Here is a 23541-nt window from a genome sequence, read left to right on the forward strand (position 1 = left end):
AGAGGACAAATAGCCAGTCATCCCATATACTAGATTGGAATATACAAATAGGGGAAAAAAGTTAATTTCATTAACCGGGTTCACATACAACCATTTCATGCGGATGAATTACCTGACGCATGAAAAAGTGATGTAAACATGAAATGCCGGTACAATTTATAAATGCTGACAGAAAATTGTTGGATCTTTGTCGGTTAAATGTATAATGTGAGAATGGCGGTGGAAACGCCTTCATGCGCAAATATTGATATAAAAACCAGAAGTAATAGTGGAGTCACACGATGATATGATGTGTTGTTAATTGGTAGAGAGGTGTTGCTTTATTTGTTTTTCAAACCAGGTTTGCGGAAGGTATTCAGACCCTTTTACTTTTTCCACATTTTGTTACATTACAGCTTTATTCTAAATGTATATAATGAAATATTTTCCTCAACCTACACACAATACGCCATAATGACATAGAAAACCAGGTGTAGACATTTTTGCAAATGTATTACAAATAAAACACGTAAATATCACATTTACATAAGTATTTAGACCCTTTACTCAGTATTTTGTTGAAGCACCTTTGGTATTGATTACAGCATCGAGTCTTCTTGAGTATGACGATATAAGCTTGGCACACATGTATTTGGGAATTTCTCCCATTCTTCTCTGCATATCCTCTCAAGCTCTGTCAGGTTGGATGGGGAGCGTTGCTGCACAGCTATTTTCAGGGCTCTCCAGAGATGTTAGATAGGGTTCTAGTCTGGGCTCTGGCTGGGCCACTCAAGGACATTCAGAGACTTGTCCCGAAGCCACTCCTGCGTTGTCTTGGCTGTGTACTTTGGGTCGTTGTACTGTTGGAAGGTGAACCTTTGCCCCAGTCTGAGGTTCTGAGTGCTTTGGAGCAGGTTTTCATCAAGGATCTCTCTGTACTTTGCTCCATTCATCTTTGCCTCGATCCTGACTAGTCTCTCAGTCCCTGCCACTGAAAAACATCCCCACAGCATGCTGCCACCACCATGCTTCACGGTAGGGATGGTGCCAGGTTTCCCCCAGATGTGACGGTTGGCATTCAGGCCAAAGAGTTCAATCTTGGTGTCATCAGACCAGAGAATCTTGTTTCTCATGGTCTGAGAGTCTTTAGATGCCTTTTGGCAAACTCCAAGCGGGCTGTCATGTGCATTTTACTAAGGAGTGGCTTCCGTCTGGCTCAATCTCCCAAAAAAGTCTGATTGGTGGAGTGCTGCAGAGATGGTTGTCCTTCTGAAAGGTTCTCCCATCTCCACAGAGGAACTCTAGAGCTCTGTCAGAGTGACCATCAGATTATTGGTCACCTCCCTGACCCTTCTCCCCCAATTGCTCAGTTTGTCCGGGTGGCCAGCTCTAGGAAGAGTCTTGGTGGTTCCAAACTTCTTCCAATTAAGAACGATGGAGGTCACTGTGTTCTTGGGGACCTTTTATGCTGCAGAAATATGTTGGTACAATTCCCCAGATCTGTACCTCAACACAATCCTGTCTCTGAGCTCTACAAGACAATTCCTTTGACCTCATGGCTTGGTTTTCGCTCTGACATACACTATTTCTTCTTCAATGAGGTTTAATTGTGGTTGATATCCAATATGTTGCATTACTGCCACCTAGTTGACTGAAGTACAACTCCCTTATACTTTGCTTGAAAAAATAAATACATAAATACCCTACCATCTAACACTACACTCACAAAAAAATTCAAAAAAAGAAATAAAATAACATCACCCCACTCCACTATTTAAATATATTTAGCCCAACCTCAATGCCAACAACCTGAAAGGATGGGACAACACCACTTAACACACCCGGTAACTCTTCTGATGTCAAGTCTCGCACATCCAAATACCTCTCTGCAGCTGCCACCACAACCTCAATTTTTCTGCTACTGACCTGCAGTACAGTTGATAACCATTGCTATAAATGCTAAAAATCCAATCTTACTGAAACGTATCACTTACTGGCCTATCCCTCTGTACTGGTACAGATCTTTTACTCACACTGCTCCCTCCCCCTTGATCCATCTTCCTCTACTTTCTTCATTGCCTCAGCATACAACTTTTGCACTACTCTAACTCTGGAAACCTCTGAATTGCCTCTCTTGCACGTGACATTTCTGATCCCCAGCCCCATGGGCACCCCTACAATTAACACATACCACTACTTTCCCCAATGATACATATTTGTCTCATGCCCTTCTGCACACTTCTCACAGCTAGGAACCTCCCGACTACACACTGCCTCCACATGACCATAAGCTTGACACCTGTAACAACGTGATGTATTCGACACAAAAGCTCATACATCTTAACATCACTTTGTCGGGCAAAGACACAACATTAAAACTCAAAAGAACAGACAATGACTCTGTTTCACCACCCTGTCTGCGTCGCACCAAACGACGAGCATCACAAACATCGGGAATCTTCCCCTTCAGTTCGTCAACTTTTACATTTACTGCTACCCCAGTAATCACTTCTTTCAATGGCGCCCTTTTGAGAGGGGAAGAATTCACATTTCTTGCTCCCATTCATTTAACGCCGAGCGCCTTCTCCCTCTGACCAGCAGAAACACAAACAATTATGACAAGACCACTTCTGGTTACACTCACCGTACCCAATTCTGTTTCCACACACCCTGAAACCACAAATGGATCAGCCAAAAGGCAAGGGTCCACTTTTTCCAAAAACTTCACTCCATCGGTCTTGATCCTGACCCTCAGTGCAAGCCTATGGCCACAGAGAACTTCACCACACCTAACACCTCTAATACTTCGCCCTCATTCACACAATTTATCCTCCTGTCTTCAGCTCACTGCTTACACTTTTTACCATTCTTCTTTAACAAACCATCTCCCTTTTTCCAGCCATTTTTAACTGAGTGTAACGATCGTCTTGAGGACAATGAGTGGACCAAGGCGCAGCGGGTGATGAATACATAATGAAGTTAATTGGCAAGACGAACACTGACACGAAATACACTTGAATAAACTATAAAACAACAAACGATGTTAAACAGACCTGAACATGAGAACTACATAAAACGAAGAACGCACGAACAGGAAAAACGAATGAACGAACGAGACAGTACCGTGTGGTGCAACAAAACACAGACACAGCGACAATCACCCACAAACAAACAGTGAGAACAGCCTACCTTAATATGGTTCTCAATCAGAGGAAACATCAAACACCTGCCCCTAATTGAGAACAATATCAGGCAACACATTTAACCCAACATAGAAACACATAACATAGAATGCCCACCCCAACTCACGCCCTGACCAACTAAACACATACAAAAACAACAGAAAACAGGTCAGGAACGTGACACTGAGTCAAGTTCACCGTCCTCCTCCCTCTCTCGCTTAGACCTATTCTGCCTCTCTTTCCCCTCTCCAAAATCATAATAAACACTGACGACTAAAATATGTTATTATTATTATTATTAGGGGGGGGGGGTTAAAAAACGAACCCCAAAAGTAATTCAACAGGTTATTCGAGGAACCATTAAAATGGGTTCTTAGAAGAACTTATAGGGGTTCCCCCCACAGTTTCAATTTGTAGAACCCCTAAAGGATACTCGAGGAACCTATCAAAAACAGGGTGGTGAATGTTCAAGGTGATGAGCTTGATGCAAATTTTTTCCAAGAAATATCGAGTGGCTTACTCTGGTGACATAATGATCGAAGCTTGGCTGCTGTTTGCATAGGCGGAAATCCCAGGGGGGACGGGGGGGACACGACCCCCCCATCCTGGGAAAAATATGACTTGTCCCCCCCAATATATCACTGTAAACATAACTATGTAATTTCAATAATATTAATAATACGCAATGAAAGCACTTGTGCTGATTATAGACACTTAATAGCGCGTTTTTAAGTTTCACAAGATTGCGACCCCCCCGCCCTTTGCCTCACGATGGTTTGATCCACTGCCAGTTCTTTAGCTTGCAAGGTAATAGAGGGTTCGTATCTACTGTCCGAAAGGCACTCGATGTACGTAACTGACGTGAGGTAATTCAGTCAATTGCGCCATAGCAATGTATTTATTTTTCTAATGTTGCAGGGTTCACACACTAGCTGAATTTGCAGAGCTAACGCGCAAACTAAAGCAAACATTAACTATCAAGCTAGCTAGTACCTATTCCATTTATGTGGCGTCGTCAAAGATGGAATATTTGCTATCGTCAGTTTATTCCAAGATTAGCATGCAGCTGTAGTGCTTCAAAGTCCCTGTGATAAGGTTAGCGATAAACTGAAGTCCAAACTGAACAGAACTACACTCTCTTATACCATTGTCTTAAATATATTTAATGGTCTCGTTGCAAAAGCTAAATTGTCGCTAGTGATTTTTTATTTTTTTTCACCTTTATTTAACCAGGTAGCAAAGATTATAGCAAACACCACAGAAACGGAATTGGTGCTCGCTAGCTTTGCAAATTCAGCTATTGTTGGAAGCTAGCCAATATGAAACAAACTATGTTAAAATTACAAAAGGTTGCAGCATGTGTTGTGTAAATGTGTGTGTGTGCAGCTAGACCGGCCAGCCAGGTAGAAAAATGTCAGAAAAAAGTAAAAAGACGGACATCAGAGTATTTTTCAGTACACCAAAACGCAAAGTAAGAACTCTAGTAGCCTAATATCTCAAAGACGAGTTGATAAAATGTTCATAAGAAAGAAGTGAAATGCTAATGGAAATGTTTCACAATGATGTCATTAGGCAGAGCAGGCAACAGATGGCACACAGACAGCTGAGTTGGGGACAGATATGCAGGGACAGACTGGCAGAGACAGGGAGTCTCAGGTAAGTTTGTTGAGTGTTTGTTTGGCAACATTATGAAAGGTTCTAAATTTTTTTGATTTGTAAAATAGGGACATAATTGGAAAATGCCATGGATACCCCCACTCTCAACTTAAACTGGTGACTAAACTAAGATTTGTTAAAGGCAATGGTATTGCTGTTGTGATTAATTGTGTAGTTTTGGGTACCGGTAGTTAGGAGTACAGCAAACACCTTATTTCTTTTCTAGGAGTCAGACTGTGAGTCAGTGAGGGTGGTGAAAGGGAAAGAGCCAAGGAGAGAGACTTCAGAGGACAGTGTCACAGCCACGGCAGGACCAGGTGTCACCCTTGTTGCCAGCAGCACCAGTATAGGGGACAGTGGCACAGCATCGTCCAATTACCTCAGTGATGGCACAAAACCATATCAGCCACACCCACAATTTATAGAACCGCAAACTCTTGCCAACAGAGTGTTGACGTTTCAAGAGAGATGGTTTCGCGATTTCCCCTGGCTACATTATAATCCATCAATAAAAGGAGTGTTGTGTTTTCACTGTAGCCAAGGGTTTTCAAGCCAGCCATCTTTTGGCCAAAGAGCAGATGCTGCCTTCATTAGTGCAGGATTTAGGAACTGGAGAAAAGCCATTGAAAAATTCACAGCACATCAAAACTGCCAAACCCACCGCCACTTTGTAACTGTAACAGCACACCAGCTAAATCCAATCAGTGTCCAGTTATCCAGCGCGTGGGGTAAACAGCAGGAGGACGCAAGGCATTGCTTGATGAAAATTGTTAGTTCGGTGCGGCATGTAGTAAGACAGGGACAAGCCTTTAGAGGCCACACGGATGACAGTGGGAATTTATACCAGCTTTTGAAACTCAGGGCAGAAGAGGATGATCCCATTTTACTGAAGTGGTTAACAGAGCGTACCACAATGTACACAGGCCCCAAAGCACAGAATGAAATTCTGAACATGGCCAATACAGTCATTCGAGGCATTGCAGCTGAGATTAGGTCTCTTCCGATTGTACAATTTTCATTAATTGTTGATGGTACTCAAGATGTCTCTGGTGCTGAACAGGAGAGTGTCTGTCTGCGTTATGTTGACCATGACCTTGTCCCTCACGAGGACTCGCCTGTTGTCTCCGACACCCTGTCTCTGGTATGCAGGCTGCAGTCGAGTGTGTGCGGTCATCTCTTAGGGGCAAGAGAAATGACGAAAGCTACCTTGCACTGTATGAGAAAGCAACAACTTTGATTGACTCTATTGAATCCATTGAATCCATTGAGACGCACTCAAGACGATTTGCTGGCAAAGCAGTGGATCACTATAGGGCAGAATTTTTTTAAGTGTTGGATGGTGTGGAGGTTCAGTTTGGCGACCGTTTTGACCAGGACAGTCTAAACGTCCTGCAAAAGTTGGAAAGAGCGCTTCTCACGGGCGAGTTGGATGAGTCTCTAGATCAGTACCCTGAGCTGAACATAGATTCTCTTTCAGTGCAGATCCCTCTCTTTCACAACAAATACCCCTGTAGCAGCAGTTGAGAGGCAGCAGAGGTCCTCAGGAGGCTTCCAGTGGAGGTGCGGGGGTTGTTTGACCAAGTTGAGGTGCTGATCAGAATTTTGTTTGTGGTGCCAGTGTGTTCATGTGAGGCTGAGAAGAGTTTCAGTGCACTCCGCAGGTTAAAGACTTGGCTACGGGCCAGCATGGGCCAAGAGAGACTGAACGGCGTAGTTGTCTGTAATGTACATAAAGACAGGCTGGACAGTCTCAAGAGGGAAAATATCTGCCAGCAATTTGTTGGATCCATTGAAACCCGCAAACATATGTTCGGTTCTTTTGTTCAGTAGTGTGTATAGCAGTGGTTCTCAACCTTTTTTGGGTACTGGAACCCCTGCATATTTTGAGGCAAGGCAGGCAAGGTTTTGAGCGGTCCTCAGGGACCTCAACCCCCTCTATATTATATGTAAACTTACTGGAAACCTTGTGGTACTGAATACGTTCATTACACTTTATTTTATTTCACGGACACCTTGCAATTAGTCCATGGACCCCTGTTTGAGAACCCCTGGTGTAATTGATATTTGTTATTTTGTTTAGTAGTTTTCAGTTTTTAGTACAGGACAGTACACTTACAAATTATTATTATTATTTCATGTTATTTTATTTAAAATTGCATACTTTGTGTGACATACTTGTCCATAGCTGCTGTTTGAAGAGTTGAGACACTGACTGAAGGATATTTTGTTTGATTTATTTGGGTTTTTCATTGAAGTAGTTCTTTTGCTTTTAGAACTGTACTTATTTTAAGCTTTTTGTTCTTGTAAAGATATTGTAGTAGACTCAGGCCAGGTGCACATATTTAATGACTATATAAATGTATCACAAAGTCAAATTAAAAGGTGAATTCAATACGGAGACCAACTTTGTGATGGTTCTCAATGGAGATTCTTTACGATGAGATCACACCATGTTCATTGTATTTATGAAAACTACACCCATACAGTGTACAGTACCATTGCCGCCTAATGGCCTTTCTTGATATTGCTGGTTGTAAGTACGAATACCTGCATACATACTGGACTGATAAGGAACACTGCTATAACTATTATTAGTAGTAGTATTATAATGATTTAAACAAGTTGGGACAACCCTTCAGTTAACTACTGTACCTAACAATTATCCAGTAGTAGTGATTATGGTCCCTCAATATACATTTAACATATTACAACGTAGGCTATGTGTTACAGCACTACTTTTGTTGTCCCCCTCAGGAATTGCTCCTGAGAAAATTTCATGTAATTGTCCCCTCCAAGGTTGATATCAGATTTTCGCCCCTGGCTGTTTGAAAAATATAAATAATATCGCTCTTAACCATTATAAATTCATAATGGGGTAGCCTACGCACGTTATCTGCGAGCTGTTGGCTAGAGCGCATGTGCCAAGAAAGATTGGGCACATTTTCAATATAACAGTTTTATGACAAAACCATCAGTAGAGTTGAACATGCGATGGAAACCCATTTAACCTGTATTTTTCATTCGGTAGCCTACATGGGAATGTAACGGTAAAAGTTGTATGTGCACCAAGTCATCCCGCACTGCCTTTCATCTGTAAAAAGTCAGTTTGATAGAAACATATCTCTGGTTGTTAAATGCGCATATTTTTTTATGCATTTGAGAATATTCGCATTAAAATCTGTCGCAAATTGGATGCTATAGATGCTCCCCACCAGTGCCCCCTGCCCAATCGTAGAAATAGATATAATGACTCCACTGCTGTAAAGCCTTAGCAGGCAGCTGCAGCTATGCTGATGTTGTCGTGTAGCCGAAGTTTGTATTAGCCTAGCTTGCGTACATAACATGAACCACTAACTAGCTGGCTATTATTTATCTATATTTTCTAACGGAGCTATCAAACCAAACTGAGATCGAAAGTATCTAGCTACAATCGGTACACTCAGTATCGGAATGACCATTTCCTGTCAGTTTGATATTCATTTCCTGTTGCCAAATAGCTAGCTAGCGGTCCGTGTGCAGCCTACTAGCCGTTAGCTAATTGTAGCTAGCTAGATGATGTGTTGTAGTAGGCTTGGAAATAATCATATTTGCCGAAAGACATTGAAAATGGAAGGATCGTGTAACATTTGCACGTTGCACCGGGGATATATTGCAACGGACGTAATTTTTAGAGGATAACCTGGATAACCTTAGCTACATGAAATGTCATAAACTAGCTGCGGAGTTGGAGGGACCCACAACCCCCTGAACAGCTGTATTGATGGAGAAATGTCCTCCAAGACGATAGCAAATAATACTGCACAAGGTTTAGCGGAATTATTTTAGTCTGCTATCTTGTCTCTATATCTAGTCAGTCAAGCAAATAGTAGAGGGGTCATTCCGAGATTTTTTAGCTACTTAGTCAATGATGAGATAGCTAACTGCTGCCAGTGCTGGTGAAGAAATCACAGCTGTTTTGGCATCTGCAAACAACAAGACTGGCAGTGTCAGACAAACCTTAGGCCTTGTCCAGAAATACAAGATTTGTGAAACTGGCACAATACATACATTTGTGAAACTGGCACAACTGTAAACAAGGACATTTGAGCAGTCTGTATCGAAGTGAGGATATTTTTTCCTGATCATCGAGATCTGACATAACTATAATGAGGAAGTTTTTTGATTCATCTCGTCGGGAGTTGGTCAGTTCTGGACCTGGTTCTGGAGGGGGTAGCAGTGGATCCAGCCATGCAGGTGGCAATTTAATTGGTCGTTCATGTACTATTGGGCGGCACCAAGTCACTATTGAAGAAACAGTGGCCGAAGGTGAGATGTAGGAATTGATGCTTGTCTTTTGGAAACAATGTTTTGATGTTCATGTTGACTGAGAACATGTCATGTGACATTTCAGTCAGACAGCAAACTGCAACAAAGGTCAACATCAATCAGTCATTACCAATCAGGTAGCTTCTGCATGAAATATGGAATGATGTAATTCATTTATGCTCAAGCCAGAGGCAGGCCTAGGTTTCAGTGTGATATGGCTACAGTATGCCATTGGTAAAGACATACTGTTGTGTCAACTTTCCACATGATGCACTCCTATTCCTGACACTCCTACATTTGACACACCCAGCCCAATGACCATTTCACTGTAGATGGATAAGCCATCGTGCCATGTTGTTTGTAGTGTGGCTTTCATGGCATCAGTTTTGAGGATCAAGTGTGTGGCTGCTGCAAGATGTGACTTATGTCATATTAGTCAAATGACTGACAGCTCTGTCATTGTTGGAGCAGCAGCTTCATTTGGTAAATTCGTTGGCAGGAAATCCCCTTACGTATTAGGCACTTAAATGGACTCAGGAACTGTCTGTTTTCGGTGTTCTATGAATTATTAAAATTAGTGACCATGGACATGAGAAGAGGCTCACTAGGAATGATAGCTAATTTTCAGGTACTGAAGAGCACTGAGAAAGATGTTTGGGGTGTCAAATAAATTTTACTCTTAAACAAAAGTCCATTGGGCACATTAAACCTGGTATTTTTGTAATTTTGACAACCCAATACCATACAGATCAAGTTGCTGATCGTTTGATATCACTCAGGTACTTGGTAGTGAAGTCCAAAGAATCTGAAGATAATTGTACATTTACATTTGAGTAATTTAGCAGACACTCTTATCCAGAGCGACTTACAGTAGTGAGTGCCTACATTTTCTTACTTGTCCTCCGCAAGCACCATGCTATACCAACTGAGCCACACAGGACCATAATGCCTTGATGTGAGGAAGTGATGTGACATTAATCCCTGACTCCCTTTGCAAATTGTGCAGTGGTGTAAAATCACCTCTCAAAACAGTATATTTTTCTCATTAAGCATCTGGCTTGGATTCAATTCCATGTAAACTTAGTCAATCCTTTAAACTAATTAAATAAAGAATAGAAAAATAAATGGGCTTAGTCTTTGAAAATGGCAAATGCATAACCTAGCCTAAATAAGCACAATCATATACATACAAATAAATGCCCGACCCCAGTTATCACATAACACTACCATTTTGTGTCATACACCTGAGTGAAAGGTAATACACCTGCCACTCTATATCCCCAGGTGAGTATGTGTGTATGTTCATGTGAGTGTGTGAGAGAGAAGAATGCTGCATGCTTGGAAATTGCAGTGTCTGCATTATCCTGCACATTGGAGTAATTTGTGTGGATTGTGTTCACTGATAGGGTAATGATGTAGCCCTGACATCTTGTAAAATTAATTTACTTTGCACAACCTTCTTAAAGACTGCAACCTTGCTTTAACAACCTCAGTTCATGATGACAATGTTTCTATCACTTTCTCACATCCAACACTTTTGTTGACGAGTAAGGCGAATTGCATCTCATGATTTCTGCCTATTCTGTCCATCCTTTTAGAGTGCCGCTTTGCAGTGTACACCGAGTCCGAAACATGCTGAATGGAAACAGTCTAGCCTATCCCTGCCCCAGTTTTAGCTCAGCAACTCCCACTGCAATATTGTATAGATCTACACAGTACACTGCAGTTTCAACACATTGAAATTCAACACCATTAGGGTATAACATGTAGGCTATCAACATTGACTTACTGTAAATTCCATGCTAAGATGGTTAGGCTAGATATACTGTAAGCTTACAGTTACACTAAAAATTACTAATTAAACATGATGCCACAAAGACAGTTGGCAGAAGATGACAAATAATGCTCTTATGGAATGGGGTGTATGGAATGGTTAGGCCTATTTGATTTATTTACTTCAATATCCGGTATTGTCTTCTAGTCATATACAGTTGAAGTCGGAAGTTTACATACACCTTAGCCAAATACATTTAAACTCAGTATTTCACAATTCCTGACATTTAATCAGAGAAAAGATTCCCTTTCTTAGGTCAGTTAGGATCACCACTTTATTTTAAGAATGTGAAATGTCAGAATAATAGTAGAGAGAATAATTTATTTCAGCTTTTATTTCTTTCATCACATAAACTTCTGACCTAGTGGGTCAGAAGTTTACATACACTCAATTAGTATTTGGTAGCATTGCCTTTAAATGATTTAACTTGGGTCAAATGTTTCGGGTAGCCTTCCACAAGCTTTCCACAATAAGTTGGGTGAATGTTGGCCCATTCCTCCTGACAGAGCTGGTGTAACTGAGTCAGGTTTGTAGGCCTCCTTGCTCGCACACGCTTTTTCAGTTCTGCCCACAAATTTTCAATGGGATTGAGGTCAGGGCTTTGTGATGGCCACTCCAATACCTTGACTTTGTTGTCCTTAAGCCATTTTGCCACAACTTTGGAAGTACGCTTGGGGTCATTGTCCATTTGGAAGACGCATTTGCGACCAAGCTTTAAAACTTCTTAAGTGTAGGGGGCAGTATTTTCGTTTTTGGCTAAAAAACGTACCCATTTGAAACTGCCTATTTCTCAGCCCCCGAAACTAGAATATGCATATAATTGTCAGATTAGTATAGAAAACACTCTAAAGTTTCCAAAACTGTCAAAATTTTGTCTGTGAGTTTAACAGAATTGATATTGCAGGCTAAAACCTGAGGAAAATCCAATCAGGAAGTGCCTCTGTTTTTGAAACCTCTCTGTTCTTATGCATCCCTATTACCCATTTAAAGGGATATCAACCAGATTCCTTTTTCTATGGCTTCCCTAAGGTGTCAACAGCCTTTAGACATAGTTTCAGGCTTTTATTTAGAAAAATGAGCGAGAACGATCACATTGTGTAAGTGGATAGGTGGGGGCTCTCAGAGTGAGTTGTGCGCAACAGAGAAAGGCAGCCATTGTTACTCCCGGTCCTAGTGAAAAAACAACACTCCCGGTTGATATATTATCGAATAGATATTTGAAAAACCACCTGAGGATTGATTATAAAAAACGTTTTTGACATGTTTCTGTGGACCTTATGGATATTATCTGGAATTTTTGTCTGCGTTGTCGTGAACGCTTTTTCCTGTGGATTTCTCAGCATAATGCGCGAAATGAACGGAGGTATTTGGATATAAAAATATCTTTATGGAACAAAAGGAACATTTGTTGTCTAACTGGGAGTCTCGTGAGTGAAAACATCCGAAGATCATCAAAGGTAAACGATTAATTTGATTGCTTTTCTGATTTTCGTGACCAAGTTACCTGATGCTAAATGTACTTAATGTTTTGTCGAGCGATCGATAAACTTACACAAACGCTTGTATTGCTTTCGCTGTAAAGCATAATTTCAAAATCTGAGACGACAGGTGGATTAACAAAAGGCTAAGCTGTGTTTTGCAATATTGCACTTGTGATTTCATGAATATGAATATTTTCTAGTAATATTATTTGACTGCGCTATGCTATTCAGCGTTGCTGATGACAATTATCCCGGATCCGGGATGGGTGGTTCAGAGAGGTTTTAACTTCCTGACTGATGTCTTGAGTTGTTGCTTCAATATTTTCACATCATTTCCCCCTCTAATGATGCCATCTATTTTGTGAAGTGCACTAGTCCCTCCTGCAGCAAAGCATCCCCACAACATGATGCTGTCACCCCCGTGCTTCACGGTTGGGATTTTGTTCTTCGGCTTGCAAGCCCCCCCCTTTTTCCTCCAAACATAACGATGGTCATTATGGCCAAACAGTCATATTTTTGTTTCATCAGACCATAGGATATTTCTCCAAAAAGTAAGATTTTTTTCCCAATGTGCAGTTGCAAACCGTAGTCTGGCTTTTTTATGGCAGTTTTGGAGCAGTGGCTTCTTCCTTGCTGAGCGGCCTTTCAGGTTATGTTGATATAGGACTCGTTTTACTGTGAATATAGATTTATTTATACATGTTTCCTCCAGATTTTAACTTCTCCCGCCAAAGTACGTTCATCTTTAGGAGACAGAACGCAGGTATACCTCCAATTGGTACACCATCCACAGGTACACCTCCAATTGACTCAAATGATGTCAATTAGCCTATCAGAAGCTTCTAAACCCATGGCATAATTTTCTGGAATTTTCCAAGCTGTTTAACGGCACAGTCAACTTAGTGTATGTAAACTTCTGACCCACTGGAATTATGATACAGTGAATAATAAGTGAAATAAATTGTAAACAATTGTTGGAAAAATGACTTGTGTCATGCACAAAGTAGATTTCCTAACCGACTTGCCAAAACTATAGTTTGTTAACAAGAAATTTGTGGAGTGGTTGAAAAACGAGTTTTAATGACTCCAACCTAAGTGTATGTAAACTTCTGACTTCAACTGTAGGTTCATAATGAGACGGGAATCAAATCAAATTGTATTTGTTACATGCGCCGAATACAATAGGTGTAGACTTTTACAGTGAAATGCTTACAAGCCCTTAACCAACAATGCAGTATCAAGAAAAATACATGTTAATAAAAAAATAAGAAATAAAAGTAATTAATAATTAACGAGCTACAGTAAAAAAAATCACCATTTATAAGAGTATTTATTCAATCTTCCACTCTTCTATCCCCATTAATTTCAATGTCGGAATGCATGGCCACAAAGAAAAAATCAGAATGTTCAAACTAAAACATTTTGAGTGCTTAAAAACTAATTCTATGGATTATTGAAGCAAACAGCAACGGTTTAGACAAACCCAAACTGCTGCAAACCAAATGCTAGCCTAGTAGCATGAGGAAATATTGTCTAGATGCTTTTTTCCAGGGGAGATTAAGTTTATAAATTGACTGTCTGGGCTGTGGGACAGTGGATGCACATTTTATAAGATGTTACAGTACTAACTCTAGCCTACTATTCAATGATTGCACTTCCGTCACTCGGTTGCGTCATGCCATTGTTATGAAAGTTCTCAAAATGCCTCCGCCATATTGCTGCTCAGTCATTCTGAATGGGGGCTAATAACTGTTTTGTCAAAATTAAACTATATTGGTCTGTAAATACGATGATATAGGAGTTGGCAAATAATTAGTAGGAAACAACTTTGACATCAAATTTACTTTGGAGTGATGGCAATGTTTCCGACATCTAAAGTCCATCTGGCGACAGCACAATAGCTACGTTTCCAGATTTTCATGCAAATATTCAAAAATCCACATAAAACAATGCACATTTTCCCACCAGACATGTGCGTGGTGACGTACAATAAGTGTACAAAACATTAAGGACACCTTCCTAATATTGAGTTGCACCCCACCCCAACTCTACATACCCACATCCATACACCTCAGCTTGCGAGCAAAACATTTTTACCTTTTCTGCTCATTTTGCCATTGGGCGTAGAGAAAATGTAGCTATTTTCTAACTAATTTCATGCAATTCTACTCATTTTGCCATGGTCCGGAGAGAGAAATGTGCTGTTTTAAAGCTAATTTCCTGCAATTCTACACATTTTGCAATAGGGTGGAGGCAAATGTTTGAAGTTTTTAATATGATAACTAATGATCAAATAGTAGTTTGACCATGCTTACTAGTTTAGATAGCTGGCCGTTAGACTAACTCACCAATCTAAAAACATTTAGCTTACGTGGGCTAATTGAGTGACTGCTAATGCACAACCAAATTTCAAAATTGTGTATTTGATTATTCTAACTCTCAACAGTAAGTTGAGATCCCGACTGAGTCCATTTGAATGGATTTTTATTTGGATTTCATGTCATGGACATACACAAAATAGTCCAAATTGGTGAAGTGAAATTTAAAAATTACATGTTTCCAAAAATTCAACGAAAAAAAAAACCGGAAAAGTGGTGCGGGCGTATGTATTCAATCGCTTTGCAATGAAGCCCCTAAATAAGATCTTGTGCAAACAATTACCTTCAGAAGTCACATAATTAGTTAAATAAAGTCCACCCGTGTGCAATCTAAGTGTCACATGATCTTCCACAGGATCTTAGTATATATACACCTGTTCTAAAAAGCCCCAGACTCTGGAACACCACTAACCAAGGGCACCACCAAAGAAAGCGGCACCATGAAGACCAAGGAGCTCTCCAAACAGGTCAGGGACAAAGTTGTGAAGTGCAGATCAGGTTTGGGTTCTAAAAAAATATCCTAAACTTAGAACATCCCACGGAGCACCATTAAATCCATTATAAAAAATGGAAAGAATATGGCACCACAACAAACCTGCCAAGAGAGGGCCGCCCACCAAAACTCACGGACTAGGCAAAGAGGGAATTAATCAGAGAGGCAACAAAGAGACCAAAGATAACCCTGAAGGAGCTGCAAAGCTCCACAGCGGAGATTGGAGTATCTGTCCATAGGACCACTTTAAGCCAAACACTCCACAGAGCTGGGCTTTACGGAAGAGTGTCCAGAAAAAAGCTATTGCCTAAAGAAAAAAATAAGCAAACACGTTTGGTGTTCGCCAAAAGACATGTGGGAGACTCCCCAAACATATGGAAGAAGGTACTCTGGTCAGATGAGACTAAATACAGGGAAAAACTTGAGGGAATCCTGTTTCAGTCTTCCAGACATTTGAGACTGGGGCGGAGGTTCACCTTCCAGCAGGACAATGACCCTAAGCATACTGCTAAAGCAACACTTGAGTGGTTTAAGGAGAAACATTTACATTTACATTTAAGTCATTTAGCAGACGCTCTTATCCAGAGCGACTTACAAATTGGTGCATTCACCTTATGACCTCCAGTGGAACAGCCACTTTAAAATAGTGCATCTAAATCTTTCTAAGGGGAGGGGGGGTGTCGGAAGGATTGCTTTATCCTATCCTAGGTATTCCTTAAAGAGGTGGGGTTTCAGGTGTCTCCGGAAGGTGGTGATTGACTCCGCTGTCCTGGCGTCGTGAGGGAGTTTGTTCCACCATTGGGGTGCCAGAGCAGCGAACAGTTTTGACTGGGCTGAGCGGGAACTGTACCTCCTCAGTGGTAGGGAGGCGAGCAGGCCAGAGGTGGATGAACGCAGTGCCCTTGTTTGGGTGTAGGGCCTGATCAGAGCCTGAAGGTACTGAGGTGCCGTTCCCCTCACAGCTCCGTAGGCGAGCACCATGGTCTTGTAGCGGATGCGAGCTTCAACTGGAAGCCAGTGGAGAGAGCGGAGGAGCGGGGTGACGTGAGAGAACTTGGGAAGGTTGAACACCAGACGGGCTGCGGCGTTCTGGATGAGTTGTAGGGGTTTAATGGCACAGGCAGGGAGCCCAGCCAACAGCGAGTTGCAGTAATCCAGACGGGAGATGACAAGTGCCTGGATTAGGACCTGCGCCGCTTCCTGTGTGAGGCAGGGTCGTACTCTGCAGATGTTGTAGAGCATGAACCTACAGGAACGGGCCACCGCCTTGATGTTAGTTGAGAACGACAGGGTGTTGTCCAGGATCACGCCAAGGTTCTTAGCGCTCTGGGAGGAGGACACAATGGAGTTGTCAACCGTGATGGCGAGATCATGGAACGGGCAGTCCTTCCCCGGGAGGAAGAGCAGCTCCGTCTTGCCGAGGTTCAGCTTGAGGTGGTGATCCGTCATCCACACTGATATGTCTGCCAGACCTGCAGAGATGCGATTCGCCACCTGGTCATCAGAAGGGGGAAAGGAGAAGATTAATTGTGTGTCGTCTGCATAGCAATGATAGGAGAGACCATGTGAGGTTATGACAGAGCCAAGTGACTTGGTGTATAGCGAGAATAGGAGAGGGCCTAGAACAGAGCCCTGGGGGATACCAGTGGTGAGAGCGCGTGGTGAGGAGACAGATTCTCGCCACGCCACCTGGTAGGAGCGACCTGTCAGGTAGGACGCAATCCAAGCGTGGGCCGCGCCGGAGATGCCCAACTCGGAGAGGGTGGAGAGGAGGATCTGATGGTTCACAGTATCGAAGGCAGCCGATAGGTCTAGAAGGATGAGAGCAGAGGAGAGAGAGTTAGCTTTAGCAGTGCGGAGCGCCTCCGTGATACAGAGAAGAGCAGTCTCAGTTGAATGACTAGTCTTGAAACCTGACTGATTTGGATCAAGAAGGTCATTCTGAGAGAGATAGCAGGAGAGCTGGCCAAGGACGGCACGTTCAAGAGTTTTGGAGAGAAAAGAAAGAAGGGATACTGGTCTGTAGTTGTTGACATCGGAGGGATCGAGTGTAGGTTTTTTCAGAAGGGGTGCAACTCTCGCTCTCTTGAAGACGGAAGGGACGTAGCCAGCGGTCAAGGATGAGTTGATGAGCGAGGTGAGGTAAGGAAGAAGGTCTCCGGAAATGGTCTGGAGAAGAGAGGAGGGGATAGGGTCAAGCGGGCAGGTTGTTGGGCGGCCGGCCGTCACAAGACGCAAGATTTCATCTGGAGAGAGAGGGGAGAAAGAGGTCAGAGCACAGGGTAGGGCAGTGTGAGCAGAACCAGCGGTGTCGTTTGACTTAGCAAACGAGGATCGGATGTCGTCGACCTTCTTTTCGAAATGGTTGACGAAGTCGTCTGCAGAGAGGGAGGAGGGGGGAGGGGGAGGAGGATTCAGGAGGGAGGAGGTGGCAAAGAGCTTCCTAGGGTTAGAGGCAGATGCTTGGAATTTAGAGTGGTAGAAAGTGGCTTTAGCAGCAGAGACAGAAGAGGAAAATGTAGAGAGGAGGGAGTGAAAGGATGCCAGGTCCGCAGGGAGGCGAGTTTTCCTTCATTTCCGCTCGGCTGCCCGGAGCCCTGTTCTGTGAGCTCGCAATGAGTCGTCGAGCCACGGAGCGGGAGGGGAGGACCGAGCCGGCCTGGAGGATAGGGGACATAGAGAGTCAAAGGATGCAGAAAAGGAGGAGAGGAGGGTTGAGGAGGCAGAATCAGGAGATAGGTTGGAGAAGGTTTGAGCAGAGGGAAGAGATGATAGGATGGAAGAGGAGAGAGTAGCGGGGGAGAGAGAGCGAAGGTTGGGACGGCGCGATACCATCCGAGTAGGGGGAGTGTGGGAAGTGTTGGATGAGAGCGAGAGGGAAAAGGATACAAGGTAGTGGTCGGAGACTTGGAGGGGAGTTGCAATGAGGTTAGTGGAAGAACAGCATCCAGCAAAGATGAGGTCAAGCGCATTGCCTGCCCTGTGAGTAGGGGGGGAAGGCGAGAGGGCGAGGTCAAAAGAGGAGAGGAGCGGAAAGAAGGAGGCAGAGAGGAATGAGTCAAAGGTAGTCAAAGGTAAATGAGTCAAAGGTAAATGTCTTGGAATGGCCTAGGCAAAGCCCATACCTCAATCCAATTGAGAATCTGTGGTATGACTTAAAGATTGCTGTACACCAGCGGAACCCATCCAACTTGAAGGAGCTGGAGCAGTTTTGCCTTGAGGAATGGGCAAAAATCACAGTGGCTACATGTGCCAAGCTTATAGAGACATACCCTAAGAGTCTTGCAGCTGTAATTGCTGCAAAAAGTATTGCCTTTTGGGGCGTTATGCACGCATGAATAGCTATGCACGCTCAAGTTTTCAGTTTTTCTGTCTTATTTGTTTGTTTCACAAAAAATATATTGCATCTTCAAAGTAGTAAGCACGTTGTGTAAATCAAATGATACAAACCCCCCCAAAATATACATTTTAATTCCAGGTTGTAACAAAATAGGAAAAATGCCAAGGGGGTGAATACTTTCGCAAGCCACTGTAAATACAAGTATTCAGACCCTTTGCCTTTTCCCACATTTTGTTACGTTACAGCCTTATTCTTGAATTGAATAAATTATCATTTTCCTCATCAATCTACACACAATACCCCATAATGACAAACTGAAAACAGATTTATAGAAATTTTGAAAATGTATTAATAATAAAGAACAGATATACCTGTCATTACTCTCCTGTGAGGATCCAATGATCAGGTTACAGGGGGATAAGCTTTCAGTAGAGCCCCCTCACCTGCAGGGGAGGGGGGGGGGGGGGGGGGGGGGGGGTTGACAGCTCACATAAATTGTAGGCAGCAGGCGATTCCTTTTGGTTTCTATTTTGGGTGAATGGAATGTTTCTTTGTTACAGAAGAAAACTTCAACGTCAAACAATGAACACTGGGACAATATATTTCAATATCCAAATGTTGGGAATGATAATAGGTGGAATATGGAAAATTATTGTCTATTTTGTGATGTCATTAAAATTGTCATAAAGACATTATAACGAAACATTACAATTACATTACTTGAAGAGTTTTTACATGGTGTACATCTGGTTTACACCCTTTACGTTGTGTAGAAAATATCAAGGATAAAGAGAATGTGTTTGTGACGATAAGATTGTGATTTTAGTTCTCTAAAAAGATCATAGTAAATTATCATACCTTACCTCGTAACTAGCCATGCCCCAGGGAGCCCAGAGAATGTGTCAGCATGACGTAAACTCCCATTTTTACCCAAGGGTATAAAGGGTTGTGTTAAAAATTAACATATCAGACTAAAACAGACCACAGCTGCAGCGAGGTCTACGATAGTCACGACTCCGGAACACAACACAAGGTTGAAGAAGACAAAAGAACCTCTAGCAATCCAATGCTACGGTTGAGTAGCTGTATCTAAAAAGGTGAATTTAAGTAGGACCATCCGGTTATTCTCTTCAAATCATCGTTGCCTACACTGCTTTCATCACCACTCTGGGATCATTGACACGGCTGATTAGCCGTCCGAAGGTAGACCACTCTTCCAGAACGAGTGCAAGTAAACATACAACTAAGAAGAAGGACATTGTGACCTCTTGTGGACAATCAGAGAAGGAGAAATAAGAAGGCCCAATCCGAAATAAGAAGGCTCAATCAAACCCTTCTCAATGCACGTAAATAATGCACGTAAATACATGCATTACTTCTTACCCAAAAGAGCGGCCGTTCGGGGCAAGGTATTAGGGCTACTGTAAGTGTAGTTTGCAAATGTATCCAAGTGTTGCTTCTCTTTCTCGCTTTCTCTCTCACTCTCCATCTTGTGTAACAAGTGTCATATTGTGTTAGTCCTAGGGACCTGTTGTCATCGCATTAAGTTTCCAATCGATAACCTATATCGTATGTGTATCTTATGTTATTATTTTGTTTCTTAGTAAATAAATAATTAAATCAATTTGTGTGGTATAGAATGATCAGTGAGACTCGGGTTTCTGCAGATTCACGAAGTCTGCGATGTTCAAATGGAGACTGATATGAGAAAATTATTAATTAGTGACTTTTGATTTGTATTGTATTTTTTATTTATTTTTAATTTCAGGCCCCCGTCCCCGCAGGAGAGCTTTTGCCTCTTGGTAGGCCGTCATTGTAAATAAGAATTTGTTCTTAACTGACTTGTCTAGTTAAATAAAGGTTAAATAAAAAAAATGATATCTCTATATTGTTGAGTTAATTCGGGAGACGTTAACTCGTTAAACAACTTTCCCCTTTGGTGCCCCAAATTCCTAATGAGTTAATTGTTACGTGATTCATTTAATCTAATAACAACTAAACATAGTTGGTAATTATTCGATGAATAACAGTCATCACATTAATGATAGTCACATCATGACATACCTTATTTACATAAGTATTCAGACCAGTGGTGTAGCTTCAGCCGATGCGGTCACACCAGGGTGATTTAAAAATCTGTAATGTAATAACACAAAAGTGGAAGGCCAAAAATGAGAAAGCAAAGGAGGTATCAAAATGAGTTAAATTGGATTCCTTTTTCAATGCAGTTCAAGTGCAGCCATTGCTAGCACAAGCAATGTAGCGGGACCAGAAGAGGATGTAGGTTTATCATCGCCAGCAGCAGCTTTTAGCGGGTCAAGTGAGCCAAGGCCAAGCTGTTCCATCGTGCCAGAAGAAGCAACTTTGACAGAGGAGGATACAGGTTGTCAGGAATCGGTGGATACGACCCTGAGTACAAGCCAGGCCAGACAAGCTATGCCGGGCGGGGAGGAAGAGGAGCAGGGTGAGGCTAGAATCGTGTCGGCTGAGGAAACAGGTGGAAGTGGGACAGACAGCCTTTTTACCTATCCAACTAATGGGGCATTATGCAACAAATGTGGATGCAAAAGTTAAATGGCACGTTATTGCATTAGGCTCGTGTTAGCTTACTGGCCCATTCCCAAGAGTTGACGAAAGGCGCCAGTCGTATTACACCACTACAACCAAGGCTGGAATCAAATTACCACGTACATGGCTATGTTATTCGGTCAAGCTAGATTGCGCGTATTGTTAGCCTTGCTGCCTGATCGGAGTGCCCTTTTCTTTTCTGATGCGTGGGTGAATGGGGTGAGATATTGGCGCCATCTAACATCCAAAATAGCATGTCATGAGATTCAGATTCACATGGGTGCCTGTTTGGTACATGAGTAATGAAGCTCAATGGCACTATTGACACAGAAACGGAGAGAGGCGTGCGTAACGCAGCAATTTTCTGGCGACAGGTGCTGGAGCGCATAGTTAATGTAACTCTCACACTTGCATCATGTAATTTGGCGTTCAGAGGGCACCGTCGAAAGCTGGGGCAGGCCAACAGTGGTCATTTTCTCAGTATAATTGAACTGCTGTCATTTTACGACCCAGTTCTGAAATAACTTTTAGAACGCCCCGCAGGATCCGTTAACTATCTCAGTCTTCAAAATGAGGTGATTTATGTCTTAGCCGAGCGAGTGAAGTGTGACATTCAGGGAGAGATGCAGTAAGCCTCACCCCCCCCCCCCCCCCTATTATTATGGACACCACATGTATCCAAAGTAGACCAGTTAAGACAAGTTTATCGCTATGTGAGAGTGATGAGGGATGCAAATAATGTCGCCACAGATCTGACCATCACAGAGTCATTTTGGGGATTTTTGGAGACTGCTGACACATCAGCAGCTGAGCTTCAACATCAAATCCTGGGCAGCATAGAGGATAATGGGCTGGATATTTCAAAATGTCGTGGGCAGGGGTATGATGGAGCTGCTAACATGAGCGGGGTCTATTCGGGTTTGCAGGCCAGAATATCTGAAAAAGAGGCGCTTGCTGTTTATGTGCATTGCGCAGCGCACCATCTTAATTAACCTGGCTCTCAATGACTGTCAAAAATGTGCCAGAGATTAAACAGTTTTATGTTACTGTTGAACTGTTATACACCTTCTTCGGGCATAGAATAAAGAGGTGGTCAATGTTGAGTGGAATGCTTGATTTTGCATCAGAAAAAGAAAATGTAACTCTAAAATGACTGTGTCCCACCCGCTGATCATCTAGATATGAGTCCCTTGCCGCCCTGAGATACAGATATGTGGATGTAATGAAGGCCCTCACCAAGATTGTGCTTTTAAGTGACAAGAAGGACGAGAGGGATGATGCAGCAGCACTGAAAATTAGATTTTTTTTAGTCGTTCTGAGACTAAGGTTTTAGAAAATGTGAACGTTGTCTTCAAAATGCTACAGGCCAGACCTGCACAGAGCAGTCAGCCTACTCAAGGACATGATAGAGGTCCTGTCCGGACTCTGACAGGATTTTGAGAATGCCAAAGTCACTGCAAGGACCATTGCCGACAAATGGGGAGCTCAGAACGCATTTGAAGACACTTGAAGAAGGAATGCGAGACGTCATTTGGATGAGCTATGCAAGGACCAGCGACTGTCTGATGGGGAGAGTAGTTTTAGAGTCAACGTCTTTAATGCAAACCTTGACATCGTTATCCACCAGCTGTCAAACAGATTCAAAAGTCTGCGGGCAACATTGAGTCTGTTTGACTCCATCCATCCCACTACCCTGGCCAACGCAGATGATGATGCGCTCCACGAGACCGCCAGCCGGCTGGCTGAACATTATAGCAAAGATATATCATCAAGCTTCCGTGACCAATTACTCTCTTTCAGGGCCTGTTTTAAGAAGGAAATAGCAAAGCACACTACAGTGAGAGACCTGGCCAAGATGCTCATTGTGGATTACAATTCAGTCATTGCTACATTTGGGGAAGTAGTTCCAGCGATGCTCCTTTTTATGACTCTGCCTGTAAATTGTAGCCAGTGCCGATCGCTCCTTTTCTAAACTGAAAATAATTTAATCGTACCTGAGGAGCAGCATGGGACAGGAGAGACTGTGTGGCTTGTACATTCTGTCCATTGAAAACACCAGGGCCAGGACCATGGATTTGAATGCCGTAGTCAACGACTTCGCAGAGCGCAAGGCCCGTCGAATGCCAATCAAATGAGTGAGTAAGCTTATATTTTTACAGGGCAGGCTACCCAAACAGCCTATATAAATCAAGATTTATTGAGATTAATTAGCATTGCTTGTCAATCTACGACTATGCTCGATCTGTCTTTGGAAACCACGTTCTGGTACACGGCCGCTGAGCCATTTCATTGTCATCATAGCCTATACGTTTAACTAGGATATCA

General features: G+C 42.5%; 2 protein-coding genes across 7 annotated transcripts in view; both read left to right on the plus strand.

Annotated features, from left to right (window-relative positions):
* Window positions 1-3782: 3782 nt before the first annotated feature.
* LOC129815082 (AP2-associated protein kinase 1-like) overlaps window positions 3783-23541 on the plus strand; it is a 50142-nt gene continuing 30383 nt past the window's right edge. For 2 of the 6 annotated variants that reach the window (XM_055868479.1, XM_055868471.1), the window contains exon 1: window positions 8079-9122. In XM_055868479.1, coding sequence (XP_055724454.1) covers window positions 8963-9122 — 160 coding nt within the window. In that variant the 5' untranslated portion in view covers window positions 8079-8962. Of the gene's footprint in view, window positions 4028-8078; window positions 9123-23541 lie in introns of those variants that run through there. The other 4 variants (XM_055868437.1, XM_055868454.1, XM_055868462.1 and 1 more) reach the window with 3 other exon arrangements.
* Window positions 4069-7195, plus strand: LOC129815110 (zinc finger MYM-type protein 1-like). The gene is made up of 2 exons (XM_055868490.1): window positions 4069-4817; window positions 5044-7195. Exons 1-2 carry the CDS (start codon window positions 4782-4784, stop codon window positions 6052-6054), a joined length of 1047 nt encoding a protein of 348 aa, XP_055724465.1. The 5' UTR covers window positions 4069-4781; the 3' UTR covers window positions 6055-7195.

The sequence above is a fragment of the Salvelinus fontinalis genome, chromosome 2 (genome assembly GCF_029448725.1).
Source record: "Salvelinus fontinalis isolate EN_2023a chromosome 2, ASM2944872v1, whole genome shotgun sequence".
Classification (NCBI taxonomy): domain Eukaryota; kingdom Metazoa; phylum Chordata; class Actinopteri; order Salmoniformes; family Salmonidae; genus Salvelinus; species Salvelinus fontinalis.

What these genes read in the sequence shown, in the direction of transcription:
- LOC129815110 (XM_055868490.1), top strand. Translation starts at nt 4,782, where the DNA reads ATGCAGGGACAGACTGGCAGAGACAGGGAGTCTCAG. An exon ending in GCAGAGACAGGGAGTCTCAG is followed by an intron (nt 4,818 to 5,043) that starts GTAAGTTTGTTG and finishes TTTCTTTTCTAG; the next exon opens with GAGTCAGACTGTGAGTCAGT.